This window comes from Eulemur rufifrons, chromosome 7, assembly GCF_041146395.1.
Source record: "Eulemur rufifrons isolate Redbay chromosome 7, OSU_ERuf_1, whole genome shotgun sequence".
NCBI lineage: Eukaryota > Metazoa > Chordata > Mammalia > Primates > Lemuridae > Eulemur > Eulemur rufifrons.
The window spans coordinates 252,191,755-252,207,397 of NC_090989.1; the positions used below are offsets into that span (position 1 = coordinate 252,191,755).

Below are 15,643 nucleotides of genomic sequence, written 5' to 3' on the forward strand. Positions count from 1 at the left end.
CAGTTGCCTTAGCTGAAAATGAATTTTGTGCGCCAGGTGGTCTTCTGACTAACCCACCCATTCAGCTCCCCTTTAGAGCTCCTGCAGCTCTGAACCTTCCCACAACTCTGCGTGAGTGTCAGTGTCTCATGTTGAATTTCCATCTTACTCATCTGTCTCTAGGCGAAGATCCCTGCAAAGATTTAAATTGGGAACCAGACCTTGAGAATGTTCAGAGTATTTCACAGTTTCTGGATAAATGCCTTTCCCTTCTTAACCCAATCTGTTTTTCCAGTTCTGCCTAGCTAGCTCTTGAGCAGCCCTGCTTTGAGGAAGCTTCCCAATTAAGGTGGGTGCTGTGCTATTTCTTACCTCTAAAAAGCACCCCTTCCATTCAGCCTGCCCAGGCTTCCCAAGGGCCAGACCCACTCTGACAAGGATGCTACATTGTTGCTCACGTGGCTCACGAAATGGAAGGTGCTCACCTATCCTAAAGGCTAGTCCACTGAGGAGATCTCATGTCCTTTGGTCATATGATGTTTAGCATTCTGTGAGCCCTGTGCAACAGTGGCAGAAGGAGCCCTGCCTTTTTTTTTTTTTTTAAACCAGAATTTACACTGACTACTGTTTACCACTTTCCCACTGATTCTCCTCCTGCTTTTGCTGAAACATGGGGAGGTGGAAAGATACAAAGGTAATTTGTGGTCAAAGCTGTATGAGCTCTCTCGTGAAGTTTGAAGACTGTAACTAGAGATAGCAGATTTGTTGTGCCTCATTTGTTAAACATGTCTTCTACTGTCTGAACTTTTGTTTTTCTGGAAAGCTCAAGCTGCTTAGAAAAATGGGCTGAATGTGTTTGGGTGACAAGACAGGATCCTATTAGCCTGAGGAATGCCATCTGGAGGCCTCAGCCAGGTCTTGGGGATCTTCCCCAGTCTTGTGAGTTTGAGCTTCTCCTCAGCCTAGGAAGCCCAGACCCAAGCCTGATGATGACAGCTACTACTCTGGGCTCTTTATGGGTGCTGCAGAGTTGAAGACGGAATTCTGACTTAATCAGCCTTCCCTGTATTTCTTGTTTTAAACCCTTTACCTCTTTCTCCTGGCTGAAGTATGGGAAACACCACAGTAAATTGGCTGTGACTTCCACAGAAATTTGACAGTTTTCAAGTTATTTTTTCCCCTGTATTTAGATGTGGTTATAGTTGTGCTGTCATCTTTTATCTCTTCTGTCATCCAGCCAGCTCCCAACTGGGTTAGGAGGTATTTGCTCTGCCATCAGTGTTGGCTGCATAATGAGGTGGATGGTTAAGAAATGGGTTGTTTAGCATTTCTTGGAATCTAAATTTTCTTCCTTGGTTGAGGGGGAAGCAATGTTATTGGAAGAAGGCAGTAGGGAGACAAGTGTTGGCTGTAGAATCAACCCTTTCTCCTCAGGATCGTGGATAAGCCAGAAAAATCATTCTTAATTTATAGGCTTGTTTTATCTACCATACAGGGCTGCCTGTTCTGCGTTGACAGATCCTAGGATAGCCCCCCTAGACTGACTACCTGATTCGTGGGCTAATCCTCTGTTGTGGATTGTCATTAGAAATGTTGCAGGGCAGCAGAAGTAGCAAGGTTTGAGAGCCTGGTTTGGGCACGCTGGATGAATCAAACTTGCCCACTTACTGTTGGCCTAAGGAGGAGGAAGGCCTTTTCTCATTAGATCAGGCTCAGGGGAGATAGAATAGGAAGCTCTATACTGAGAAGGATTCTGAGCTTCTCCACTGGGTTCATAAAGTGATGTTTTTCCTGTCCTGTGGTTGCAGAGTGGAAAGGGATGTCATGTTTCATGAATTTGGCATTTTGTACTTCAGAGCTTCAAGAGTCCCTGGTTTATGTTTCGACGTTATGTTACAGTGAATAACTTGAGTGTTATCTGAAGATGAAGACATTGAATTTCCCAATGAGTCCTAACTAGAATTGCTGAATTATTAGGAATTAGGGCCACATGAGGGTCAGTTGACTCTCAAGTCTCCAGGGAGATGGGGCTCCTATTGGCAAACAAGGGTTGGAAAATTTGGGATTATGAAAACAAGGCCTGGAACCTTAAACAGCTTTTTGGTCAGTATGGTATCACTTTAGATTACTTAGTTCCTAATTCTGGATTCTAAAACCATCTTTGGTCCAGACTTCTGCAGTAGAGGATCCAGCTCAGCTCACCCAGATTCCCGTTTCTCCCTAGTCATTGCCTTGGCACAGCCTAAGGGAGTTCTTGTTTTCCAGTTGGTTCTCTTGCAATGGCTGTTCAGGAGGAACTGGACTAGATGTCTATTCCAAGAACATGGCTCTTTGATGTTAACTGCACTTGGGCACTTTACCTGTCCTTCAGCTTCTCCAAATGCCAGCAGCAGATTATATACATATAAAAAACCAACCAACCTAGAGCCTGCCTCAGTAGAAAGGAAAGACTCCCTTTATATTGTGCTCCAGCAGCTCCACAGCAAGAATGCTGTGTTCTGGCTTCCCTCTGAGACTGGGATCTCCTCAAAGTATAGGGCTCTGTCTTCTGTCTCTTTATATCCTGTAGCCCAGACATGAGAGGTGGATAAGCAGGGGAGAAGAAAGGAGGGGGAGAACGAAGGAAGGAAATGGGGGAGGGGAGAGAGTAAGATCTATATTTAGCCAGAGGGAGAGACACTCACCAAGGGTGTGTGGTGAGCTTGCTGGCGAGGGTTGTATGTGCGTGAGTGTGCTGGGAAGGGGGTGTGTGCGCCAGGAACGTGTGAGGAAGGCTGGTGCCCTATGGGAGGTTGCAGGCAGGAAGCAGCTGGAGAGGAGGAGGAGCAGCAGCAGGAGCAGGAGCTGCCCTGCTTTCTGTCTCAGTCTCAAAGCCCGGAATCGGAATCGATTGAGTTAGAATTCCACATCCACTTGAAGTTTGGCTGCTATTGCTTACAGCAGGCTGGTCGTCAGAATCCCCCTCCACAGAGAGGTGTGGACCAGATTGGATTCCTAGATTTGCAGCCAGCAAGACTCCTGCCCAGCTTCACTGAGGGGATTTCTCAGCGGGGCATTGTTCCTATCATCAACTTTGTGCTGTAGAGCCAGCCAGCTGGGTGCAACTGAGAATAATAGCTGCTTGGCTGTTTGTCGGTTGGGCAAGCAGCAGTGCTGTGGCTCAGAAAGTTCATCCTGTGGCTTCTCTGTCAAACCAAGGAGTGCTCCTGGATGGATTTCCTCTTAAAGACAGCACTTGCATTCTAAAACTTGAGAATTCGTGTTTTAATGTGTTTTGTTTTGTTTTGTTTTTTCTTTTCATTTTCTTAACCCTTATTTTGGTTGCAGCAGCAAGGTAAGTGGTATCGAGTGTATGACAGAGTCTGAACGACAAGCAGGGACAAAAGCAAAGCATTTGTGGGTGGAATATGGAGCAGCTACATTAATTACATAACTGCTTGAGCCAACTTACTGGTGGGGGTCATTGTAATGAGTGAAAAGTAGCATATTCAGCACTGGGGTAGAATCTTCACATGCATGTGTTTTTGTGTTGATAATCTGACCATCCATTCCTCTTTGGTACTCTTCTGTGTGTATACAAATAACCCAACCACTCTCTGTGTGCATACTCATATACAAGTAATCTTTTTCTCCTCTTTGAGAGAAACGTGTGTTTATAAATAACCTGTCCATTCTCCTATATGTGCATAAATATAGACAGCTCTTCATTCACCTTATATGAATATACAAAAGCCATCTCTCACTCCTTGTGCATACATATATAGAAATCTGTCCCTTCATCTCATGTGTGTATGCATGTACTCAAGTAACCTTTCTGTTCTTGTATGTATTCTATGTATATTCAAAAACCTTTCCATCCTTCCTGTCTATGAGTGTGAGGGAGAGAGTGTGTATACTGTCCTTCTAACCTGAGTATTAATTCATCCCTCTCATGTATGCATATACCATATAAAGAAAAGTCCTCTTGAGTTTTTCTCCATCTTGAGTATGTGCACACATGCACAATAGATAATCTGTCCGTTTGTGTCAAGCGTGTATGATGAAAGAGCACTAACTCTGTAGATTGAAGACTCATTTTTAAATCCTAGTTGTACTCAGTGACGTGGCCAAGTCATTTAGCCTCTCTGAACTTCATTTTCTCATCTATGAAATCAGAATAATAATTTAGATTAATAACAACCCTCCTGCCTCATACAGTGGTTATGATGATAAAATAGGAATCACGTAAACTGAAAATTCTAGACAAATATAATCTTTTACTATTATGTGTCCCTCTGAGTGTGAGTGTAAGATAGCATGGCTTTGACCCAGCTGCATTGAGATTATGCTCTTATTTGCGAGAGGTCTCTGAGTCTTCCGTGTGGATGGGTAGCTTCTGCTGAAGTAACCAGGTTTATCCTGTGGTTTTGCCCACAGGACGCTATATAGAGCTACTATAGGGTATCAGGAAAGGATTGGGTTTGGGGAAGAAAAGGTCTCATCTTCTGCAGGTTAGGGTCTTTGCTACTTTATTCTTTGTAGCCTGACACAAAATGGAAATGTGCTCCTTCCAGCTAGGATGAAAGTGAGCAGGTAAAAAGATGAGTAAAAGAACAGAGAATTCTGCTGCCCTGAGATGACAGCCTGCCCTTTGCAGTAAGCTGCTATTGCCAGGTTTGGAAGGCTCTCCAGAATATCCCCCATCCCCAGCTTCTAGAGCTGTGCTGTCCAATATGGTAGCCACTGGCCACCTGTGACTGAGTACTTCAAGAGTGGCTAGTCTAATTTGAGATGCATTGTAACCATAAGATACATGTCAGATTTCAAGAACTTAGCATAGAAAAAAAGAATGCCAATATCTGATTAGAAATTTTTTATATTGAATACATGTTGAAATAATATTTTTTCTATTAGATTAAATAAAGTATTTTAAAATTAATTTCACCTGTTTCTTTTTTATTTGGCTACTAGAAATTTTAAAATTACATGTTTGGCTCACATTATGTTTCCATTGGACAGTGCTGCTATAGACCCATCACTATCACAAGGATCAGGGCAGCTTTTCCAACTGGAAGGGCAAATGGGAGCCCTGCCATGGCAGCCCTGGGGATGATATGAACCATGGCAGGGCCTCTCTGCCAGTCTTGTGTTGGAGAGACACCGACTAATTGACAGTCTGGCAGAGACCAGTGCTGCCATTCCCTCTTTTCTTTTCCTTTGTCCTGAGTGAGTTCCCAGAAAATTGTGAGTAAGTATAATTGGGGGAAGGTTTCCACTTTAGATTTATAATGACAAAGGGTTGAAATCCATCAGTGTAGAAGGAAACCTAGAACTTGAAGACAGCATGTTGTCATGGACATAGAAGTGGACTGGAAATTAGAGGACCTGGATTCTAATTCAGCTCTGCCATCAACTCGTTTATTCTTTCCATGGCACTGAGTTCTTGCTGTGTTCCAGACCGTATACACAGCATAGCAAACTCGGCATAGCTATTGGGCAAACTCCCAGTAGCTAGGCATTGGGAGTTCAAAAACAAATAAGACATGGAGTTCAATTGTAATGGAGTTCATACCCACTGTGGGCCCTCAACAGCCTCTCATCTAGGGCTCTGCCAAAGTAAAACAGATAACAGCAAGGATGTCATTGTAGGTCAAGGGCAATAGGGATTTTGAGAAGCTAGAGTACTTGTCTGCCTAAAGACTTTACATTCAAAATTTAGAAACACACTATGATAACAAAACTATTCCATAGTCTAGATCCCAATGTAGTATGAGATTCCAGGCCTAGATATTCTCTAAAGGATTTGTCCAACTCTAGCATTTCCTGATTTTGTGTTCTGATTCCTTTTATTCAATGACAGGGGTTTTGTTTGGAGTTTTTTTCCTTGGTTTTGGGGGGTTGTTTTTGTTTTTGAGCACAGGTGCTGTTCTAGGTGCTGAGGATACAAGAATTAAAAAAAGAGTCCTCACTCACATTCTGGGATGCAGAGGTGAGGGAGGAAGACAAATAATGAATAAGCAAACATATATATTATCTGTCAGATGGTAATAAGTTCTATAAAGAAAACATTAGAGTAAGGGGCTAGAGAATGGGTAGTAGAGGGAGGGTCAGTGTTCAATGGGTAGATTTCTGCTCACATGCCTTTTCAGTCACTCAGGAGAACCTTGAGGCAGTAAGGAAAAAAGAGGGCATGATGAATGGTAAAACATTATTTTGACTTTTTTTTTTTTTGGATACAGAGTCTGACTCTGTCACCTAGGCTAGAGTACAGTGGCATCATCATAGCTCACTGCAATCTCCAACTCCTGGGCTCAAGCCTCCCGACTAGCTGGGACTACAGACATGTGCTGCCATGGCCTGCTAATTTTTTCTATTTTTAGTAGAGATGAGATCTTGCTGTTGCTCAGGCTGGTCTCGAACCCCTGACCTCAAGTGATCCTCCCACCTCAGCCTCCCAGAGTGCTAGGATTACAGGTGTGAGCCACTACGCCCTGCCTATTTTGATATTTGTTAAAGATGGTAAAACAAACTATGTGGGAGGACAACTACAATGGGGATTTTATAGTAGGGGTGAGCAATTGAGCTCAACCCCAAATACAAAGAAAAGTGAGAATTTGTAGCCAGGTAACAAGGGTGGGGGTCAGTGGATGGAAAATAAGAGGAAATATCAATTCTGGCTAAACTGACATAACAGGTTTTTTGCTGAGGGCAGGCCAGGGTGATAAGATATTGATGAGAAATTTGGTCAGATATCAAGGATGGTCAGATACTAAGGGTGAGGGATGAGGAATTTAATTAGAAATCAAAGGTGGGGGATTTTCACTAAATTGACCCAGCAGGATTCTTGCTAAAACTAGACTAAATGGACCAAGGACAGAGCCCGACATCAGGGCCCTGTTCAGAAAGAGGACTCAGAGGAGCCTGACTCAAGTTTGGTCAAAGGAGACAGTCTGTGTCATGAGATAGACTCTAGGTGTGCATGTATTTGTTCTATGATTTGTTATAATCCTTGGTATAGTAAGCCTTGGTACCACTGAAAGGGAGCCCTGGAGAGGGCACAGAATATCCAGCTCTCTGGGCTGGCATTCAGTCTTCATTTTGGGGTCTAGATATGCCAACCTTCTGAAGGCTGGGTCCTTGCATGCCACTGTATTGTAAGTGTATATCACCCTAGGTTCTATCTCTTTTCTGTCCTATAAATGGAGCTCCTCTTAGTGCTGGTAAAGAGGGATGGCAAATCCTAGGAACTGCAGAACTGGGACCTTGCTAACCCTTCAATCAAGGGCATTCCCTATTCCCTTTGGCTAATCTCCCTCTCTACACCTTGTGCCCTGATCATTTTCTTCTGACAAGATACTCTGTAGGCATTGATTGTTTCCCAAAGATTAATATCCTAAGAGTCCCCCTACCTGGTCCTAGAAATCCACTTATCTTACCATGTTAGCCATACAGCATACATGGTAAATGGCCCAGGAATGATCTGTCCTCTATGAGTGGGTCAGAGCTCTTGGCTTTCTGCTTGCTGGGATTATTTCACACAAAGTGAGAAGTTGCTTGATTTGAGTCCTGGCCTGTTCCCAGAGGTACCCCGGTTGTTTCCTCCAAGCCAAGAATTGGGTCAAAAGCACTTTTTACAAGGAATAATTATATTCCTAATCATATTTATTTGACAAGTCAAAGAGAGGGATAAAAGAACCAGCCATTTTCAGAAAACTGAGGTGGTTTTTTTTTTTTTTCCCTTTTTTATTGGTAGGCTGGTGCTGATGCAGCGTGATTTAAGGGGTTGACTTCCTGTTATAATTCTCAGCCTGCCATCATTAAAGCTTTAATCCTTTTGATTAATTCATTATGTTGTGATATGTTCCCTTTTCAAATGCTGGTATCCCTTGAAAGGGCTGCCTTATTTTTCTCGGCCTTAGGCATTCCTTAGGAAAAGCGCGCAGAAAGATATGGTCATTTCTGGGAGTGTGTATATGAAATTTGAAAAGTTGACCAGAGTGGATAGGCCACCAGGATAGGGCAGAGTGCCAGCCCTGGGTACCTTGAAGGAAATTAGATGCCTGGGTGGACCCCACAGCCTACTTATCCATCCCAGCTCAAACATTACTTATCTGGGCCTTGCCTACTCTGGTTTTGCTGGGCCTCTTACCTCCTTACCATCCCCTGCCCCTGGAATTAAATGCTTACTTTTTATTACTTCCATTATAACATGTATCACTTTATATTGTGATTTTCTATATGTCTGTCTCTCCAAACCTTAAAATATTATATTAGAGAGCAAGGACTGTATTTTATATCCCTGGCACATAGCTTAACCTGCCACACACAGTAAGTACTCACTCAGTTGAATTTACTTGGAGATTAAATGGTCTTTCTTACAGTTTGGTCCTTGTCATTTCATTCCTATGGACAGTGGTAGCAAAATGAGGCTGGGAAGGAGGTAAGTTGGGCTCCTGGCCTGAGGGTTGCCCTTTCAGCCCATTCTGGCTTCTAATATCCTACTGGGCTCTGAGTAAAGTGACTAGTTGATTCTCTGGGCTTCACACTGAGCTCTGGCCCCTGCTTCAAAGCCTAAAGACCTAGATGACTAAGTGGTTTGGTTCTGTTAGGGAACCTGTGTCAGCAGGAGGGATTTTTAAGTTTAGAGTTCATCCATGATCAGTGATTGCCAACTCAGAAGAAGATTTGGAGTGTTTTGTTTGTTTGTTTGTTTGTTTGTTTAATATGGAAGCAATTATCTTTATTTGGGGCTGGGAGAAGTTGCTATGGCAGCTCTAGTTGGAAAATTCCTATTTGTCAGTAACATGGGGAACCAGGAAGCTCTCCCTTCAGTCCATCAGGAGGCCATTGGAAAGGGCTCTGAAAAGTGGCTGTGCCATATTACGCGCTGTGTGGCTGGCCAGCCCATGTTGTGGCACAGCAGTCTGGGAAGGGGATACCTGGTAAAACTGTCTAGGTTAGGCCAAGCCTGTCTGGAGTATTGAACTGAGGGACAGAAGCAGGTAGGCCCCAGGCTAACCTGGCCTGTGTTGAGGCAGTAGCAGGATAATCAGCTTCATTTTTGTTTCTGACAAACCATCTCATCTGGACCAAAGTCGGGCTGGTCTTGGGGGACTTGGCAATGAATTCTGGGCCTCACCAGCATTAGAAAGAAAAAGCTGGCCTCTTATAGCCATTTGCCCCTTCCTCGTGTTTGCAGCCTGCCTGAGAAAGGATGGCAGGCCTCCTGACACCTGAATGAAGTATTGGGAGCTGAATGATTTGTTCCTCCCTTTTCTTACCTTAAAAAGAAGACTTCTAGGAGAAAGCAGGACTAACTCAAAGGATGACACTCTACTAGTGGGATTCCAGGCACTGCTGCAGGCCATTAGGAAGGACTGGGAAAGGTAGGAGTTGAGGCAGAGGGTAGAAGTCAGGGTTCACTCAAACCACACCCTTTAGGTGATTGCATGCTTGGCTTAGATATTTGTTTCCCTGCTTCTGTGGCTCAAGGACTTGCCATGTCAGTAATAATAACAATACTGTAGTGCTTTTCAGTTTACTATGGTACCTGTCTCTCATTTTAGCTTTATAATATTCCTGTAGTTACATTCCCCACTTTACAGATGAGGAAACTGATACACAGAGAGGTCAAGTGTTTAATCCAAGGTTACTGGTGGAGCAAGACCCAAACTTAGATCTCCTGATCCAGTAGCACTTGCTTATGGTCTCATGTGGTTACACACAAAGCTTCCATCTTGGTTGAGTTAAGCAATCTTTTTTCTTTTTTGAGACAACATGAAAGGCCAATTGGTAGCTCCAGACCTTGTAGAGTCAGAGACATTGTTTAGGGCTAACACTAGGTGCCAAGACCAAATCAGAAATACCCAATCCCCATATAACTGGGGAGAAAAAGAGTATCTTTGGAAATTTAGATTTTTGTCCTTGTGGGAAGAGAAGAAACAATCTGAAGTCCCCTAGAATTGGGGGGGTTGGTCTGTATATGTAGCTAAGTATCAGGTCCCCAAACCCAAGAATTCTGGCAGTACACATACAGCATCCTCTCAGGCTAGACTGAATTGGCCAGATTAGAGGTGTGCTGGTCTTGGCCCCTTGAGACCTTGAGGTAAAGCAGTAATGGATGATTTGGGCTGCCCTACTGCCTCACAAGATGGGTAGGGTTCTTAGATGAGGAATTCCTTGATGAAGTAGTGTTCTTAGAGGAGCTGGAGAGAAGAGGGGAAGATGAATGGAAATTCATCTAGTTTCTGTCTCTTGGTTCTTGGCCTAGTTATTTCCAGTAAAAGGAGTCAGCTCCTTCTTTACCCCAAGTCTTATGACTTGCCCGTCTGGTTCCCTCTAGTCTTAGGGAAGCACAGTGCTTTTAAATCTTAGACCCAGAGACTACAGATGTAGGTGGTGGCCTTTGCTGAAAATGCATTGCTGTGAGAGCAGTCCACTTGTGTTCCTTGAGGCAGTTTTCCCCATTTAGGATTAACTTGAGTACTGAGGAAAATAAGGAGGCAGAGCTTTAGAAGATGTAGAAATTGTGATGAAATCTAGAAAATGGAGAAGGCATCTCTGGTCAAAGAACGTGAAAGGTAGCATGTCTCCCACTAACCCATCTTACCCCTCCCAGGGTGACCTAGCAGAAATGGAGAGTATTGGCAGTCCCATTCATCTCCTGGGTCTCTTTGTATTTTCCACTTTGCTCCTTCCCTACACTTTCCACATTCCCGGGAAAGAGGGAATGGATGCCCACCCCATGTAAGGTAGTCATCATCTCTGCCTCTGTAGTACAGTTGCCAATAGCTTAGGGTGCAGCAACAAGGCTGGTGGCAGATCTGTCTTCACCTTTCTGGAGGACAGTAAAGCACCCTGGAGCCCTCTGTGAAGTAAGCACCTCCCCACCTGTCCCATGCAGTGTTCTCTCCAGGCCAGAGGGTTAGAGCAACCCTATGCTACTTGAGCAGTGGACAGTGTGCTGGACAATCAGGTTTTGTGGTCTCTGAAGTCTCCTCTGTGGGCCTGGAAAACCCTTAGGGACTACAATAAAGTGGAGCTTAGAAACACCAGGCTTAGCCTGAGCCTCCTTCATCCCCATTTGTGTGCCTTTGGCTACCTGCCCCTCTAGATTCAAACATGCTAATTGCCACCTGAGTCTGGACAGTGACTGTGCCTATATGGTGCCACCTTATTCTAGAATTAGGTATAGAAAGATTGTTTTCCTCCAAGTTTAAAATGCTTCCCATGGTCCTTTCACCAAGTGAAGGGTTACTATCACTAAACAAAGGGAAAATATTTTGTGCTATTAGCACAGGCAGGGGTGAACCTTTAAGTAGCTTGGTCTTCACCAGAACAACAAACTGGGAGAGAAAGAAAGAAACATGCCGTAATTCCATGTCTTGTCTTTCACTGTGTATGTGATTTGAGCCTTGGTGGTGAAGCATGTATTTGTTCATTCCTGAGCCAGACCCTAGTGCTGAATTTTGTGAAGGTTCAAATAAGGAATCACTCATGGACATTACCCCATCTATCTATCAGTACCTTGTCTCAATGCTGATGACTTTGCGTACCTGCTCAGAACACAGGGACTTGATTTATTTTTACATCAGCACTCTAATGAGAAGCCAAGGAGAGAAAACTGACTGCCCATAGCCTATAAGGCTAGAGTTGGGAGGCCGGTCAGGATTGATTCCTATAATCTCAGGAGGTAACATTCTTATTCCAGCTTGATTCAAATTCAAATTATCCTGCTGCTTTCTGACCTGAGTGCACTGTTTTCCTTTTTCACTAGCTACAGGATAAGTCAAGCCAGGATCCAGGGGCATATGCCAGGTTTGGAGGCCAAACATGGGGCCATTTCAGGCAGCACTGTGGGCTAAGCCCAAGGCATCAGCCAGCAATAATTGCTAGAAACAGACTGAGAAGAGCAGGACAGGCTATTGCCTTCCAAGACAATCTCTGTTAAGCATCTTGACCAGAAATAAGAGGAAAAGGCAGAGGCCCCTCAGACCCTGTGTGAGAAAATGAAGCGATTGTTGCAAGAGTCTGAGGAAGAAATTATGGTCACCTTGGAAACCTCCTCCAGGCTTTCCCCAGATAAGGCTAAGGCAGAGACCATGTGTGGCATCAAGAGCAAATCCTCTGGCCCTGCTGGAGCCCTACCAGAGGACAACTCTTTGGCCCCATGGTGTGGGTCCGCAGCCTCAGCCATTGGTGGAGAGAAAGATGGGGACCTGGCCCAGCTTTGCAGCTTTGGGCAGCAAGCCAACAGCCAGCTTCCTCTGGGCTCCACTGGCTGTGTTTCAGCATCTGGTTCTCAAGACGTCTCACCTGCTAGCATTACCGCAAGCTGTCAAGAGCCCTCAGAGAGAAACCAAGCCAAGGCCCTTTCTTCCAGAGACCCTGGCCAAGGCTGTAGCCGTGAACAGCGGGAGCCTTTGGGGGATGTAGTAGAATATATCATCAGAGAGCTACAAGGCATCAGCCGTCTCCAGACTGAGATTGCTGAGCTGCGACAGCACTTGAGCCAAGTCCGGGGCTCAGTGGACGAAGTCTCTAGCTGTGTAGACTCAGTACTGAGTGAAATAGAAGGCTTGCAGGTGGGTGGCAGCTCCCTAACCAAGACGTGTATGGAGGAAAAGGCCCAGGAACCCCATGTGGACAGACCCAGTGAAGAAGCCATTCTGTATTTGTATGGCCTTCCTGAGCAAGATGGAGAAAATACTATGGAACTGGTGGACAGCTTCCTAGCTAAGCACCTCTGTGTTAATGGCATGCAGTGCAACATGTACATCAAAGAGGCCTACAGGGAAGGCAAATCCCCTCCCCCCAGGCCCACTGTTGTGAAGCTTGCCCATCTAGAGCATAGAGACTTCATATTGCAGAAATCCATACTCTTGCAGAGTGTGGGCATCCGGATTGCTACCAGAGAAGAGCCAAGCTGGCCACAGAGCTGTAAGAATCCCCAAAAGGGGTCTGTATCATTTTTGCAACAACAGCTTCAGAATGATAGTTGGAATTATTTAAACCAAGGTGAATCAATTCTTCAGATGGAAACAGGGAACAGAGAACCCATAACAGGACCATACCTGATGAGGGCTCAGAATCAAAATAGAGAACACCAAGCCCCTGAGCAGCAAGGTCTTCACTTCCTACTCAAGAACAATTTAACAAAGCAAAGTGATGTGTCTAAGCCAGGGGATGAAGTAAAAGGAGCTTCAGGAACATCCCAGGTTATCCATGGCAGCTGTGGTGAACTGGTGAAGGGAGAGGCTTCTCTGTTTACCCTCCATCAAGTTGAGGAACCTGCCCTGGTGTTCATCTCAAAAGAGGAGGATTCTGAGAAGTCCCAGTTTTTCAAACAGTGCAGCCGAGAACTTGAAGCATGTAAAGCAGCAAAAACAGAAAATGACTGCAGCAATAAAAGTGAGGCCAGCAGCTGCCTATCATTGTCTGGGTTGCTGAAGACAGAGAGAATAAATGCACAGGACAAGCTGCTGGGCTGTGAAACTGGGCTTGATATTCTGAGCTCAAAGCAGCTAGAGGACCTTTTGGCAGACAAATCCAGGTTTGCAGCTCTGAGCTGTGACAGAATGATGGAGGAAATTATCATAGGGCCTGAGACTTTTAGTGACATGGTTCATATTGACCTGAATGAAGAGGAGGAATGTGCTGCTCAGGTCCTGAAGGATGTCCTTGACAAGTCCTCTTGTGTTCTAGGTGGCTCACAGGAGGATGAAGATGTGGAAATCAAGTTTTACACAAGTAAACTGGGCCGAGCAATTCATCACTTTCGTTCAGCTCTGCAAGGAGTGTTTCAGAAACTAGAGAACAGTGGGTCCCTCAGTCCTGAGGACCTGGAAAGCAATGAGAGTGGTTCCCAGTCAGAGAACAGTGATCGACTTCTTGGGACAGCGAGTTCAGGTGGTGCCCAGGATTGCTCAGTGGAGAGCCCTGGGAGTCAAAGGAGTGAGAGCTTGCTCAGTGTGGTCTCTGGTGGAGTGGGCATCCCCACACAGGGAGAACAAATTCCCCAGGATCCAAGCATCTCCTCACTTGCTTCTAATAACTCACCTCTTGCATATTCATTGCCAAGTTTTACTCTGGCTCCATGTCTGCAAAGTGAGACTTGTTCCAGGCCTGTATCTCCTAAGCAGGACAGACTAAGCCTAGAGCAAGTGTGTGCAGAGACCATTTACCTCAACAAATGCATCAACAATTTTAAAAATGTTCTGAGAGAGAAAAGACTGAGACAGAAAAAACTTTTGCATGAGCTAGTACAGAAGGCAAAACATCTCTCAGTAGAAGACATACACTCAGGTATTCTGAGTCTCTGTTTAACCGGATTCTTCCTGGCTAGGTAGGGCCTTCGTCTGGACAGCAGGACACCTGTCATGGTGGCAAGTTTCACAAGGTGATGGTAGTCCATAGCTTCAGTGAATCTAAATTACTCAAGTACAGATATTAGGTGCATCTTGTGGGAATTGGAGTGAAAGAGAATTCTAAAGCAACAGGAAGGAAATTCCTGTCCTTAGGGAGCCTCCAGTCTATTGGGGGGAGCTATAGAAAGTACCCTTTAAAAAAAAAGGAAGAACATCTGGGCAGAAGTAGTTTGCAGCTGCAGGTCTTTTAGGACAGGTAGGTATAAAGGAGGGGTGGGAGCGGGAGGCAGGAGTGGAGGATGAGGCATATTTACTCATAGGCATTAGAAAGAATCCTGGTGTTAGATTCAAATTATTCTTCATGGGTTTCTTGCTGAGATAAGACTGCCATTTCCCCAGCAGCTGATGGTGCTTCTCCACCCCATAGGCCACTGTGGGAATTTCCTGTACCCCAGCCTGTCTTCTTCCTAGTCCCAAACTTGCTGACACAGAACCTTATGAATTTAATGACTTGGCATGTCCAGGAGCTGCTTATAGTGTTGACCCTGCTCAAGAGCCCAGCTGAGCCCTCTACAGGCTGTCTTCCCTTTCTTCCATCTCCAGCTAAAGGCTGCTCACCTGAAAGCTGGAGAATGGAATGGTTTTTGACTATACGAAATGAAAGAACTTTTTTCTAGGCAGTATGGAGATATGTAGCTTTAAAATTGCTTCTCACAGTCAAAATTAAATTTATCCAAAGAGCATATGCTGTATTCATCCAGTTTTAAATGTAAATGGGTTTGTCCTCTTATGCATATAACCTGATTAATCTTCCCAAGGCAACATTTAAATTATGAAGCATATTGTGTTAGCAAAGGTGTGAAGGAACAGGCACTCATACATTGTTGGAGGGATGGGAGTATAAATCGGTATAACCTCTAAGGAAGGCAATTGGTGAGATTTATCAAAATTACAAATATAGATACCCTTTAAGCCCTCAATACCACTTCCAGGAATGTATCCTACAGATATATTTTCACATGTGGAAGTGACATACGTACAACCCTATTTTTGAACCATTGTTTTTAATAGCAAAGATTGAAAATAACCTAAGTGTTCATTAAAAAATACCAGTTAAATAAATTATTGGCACATCCAAACAATGGAATATAGTACCACGTAGCTATAAAAAGAATGAGGTAGCTCTTTACTGAAATGGGAAGTTATCAAAGATATATTGACATACTAAAAAAGCAAAGTGCAGAACAGTATGCATAAGATGCTTTCATTTGTATAAAAAGGGGAGGGAAAGAATACACACATCCAAAGTGTCTGCTTTA

General features: G+C 44.4%; 1 protein-coding gene across 16 annotated transcripts in view; it reads left to right on the forward strand.

Moving 5' to 3' along the window:
* The window catches only part of UNC13B (unc-13 homolog B), a 190,240-nt gene that overhangs the window by 127,905 nt on the left and 46,692 nt on the right, over positions 1–15,643 (forward strand). For 2 of the 16 annotated variants that reach the window (XM_069476543.1, XM_069476544.1), the window contains exons 1-2: positions 2,843–3,313; positions 11,735–14,262. The exons of 13 other annotated variants lie outside the window; for them this stretch is intronic. In XM_069476543.1, the coding sequence (XP_069332644.1) occupies positions 11,967–14,262 (2,296 nt within the window). In that variant the 5' untranslated portion in view covers positions 2,843–3,313; positions 11,735–11,966. Of the gene's footprint in view, positions 1–2,842; positions 3,314–11,734; positions 14,263–15,643 lie in introns of those variants that run through there. One more of the 16 variants, XM_069476542.1, reaches the window with a different exon arrangement.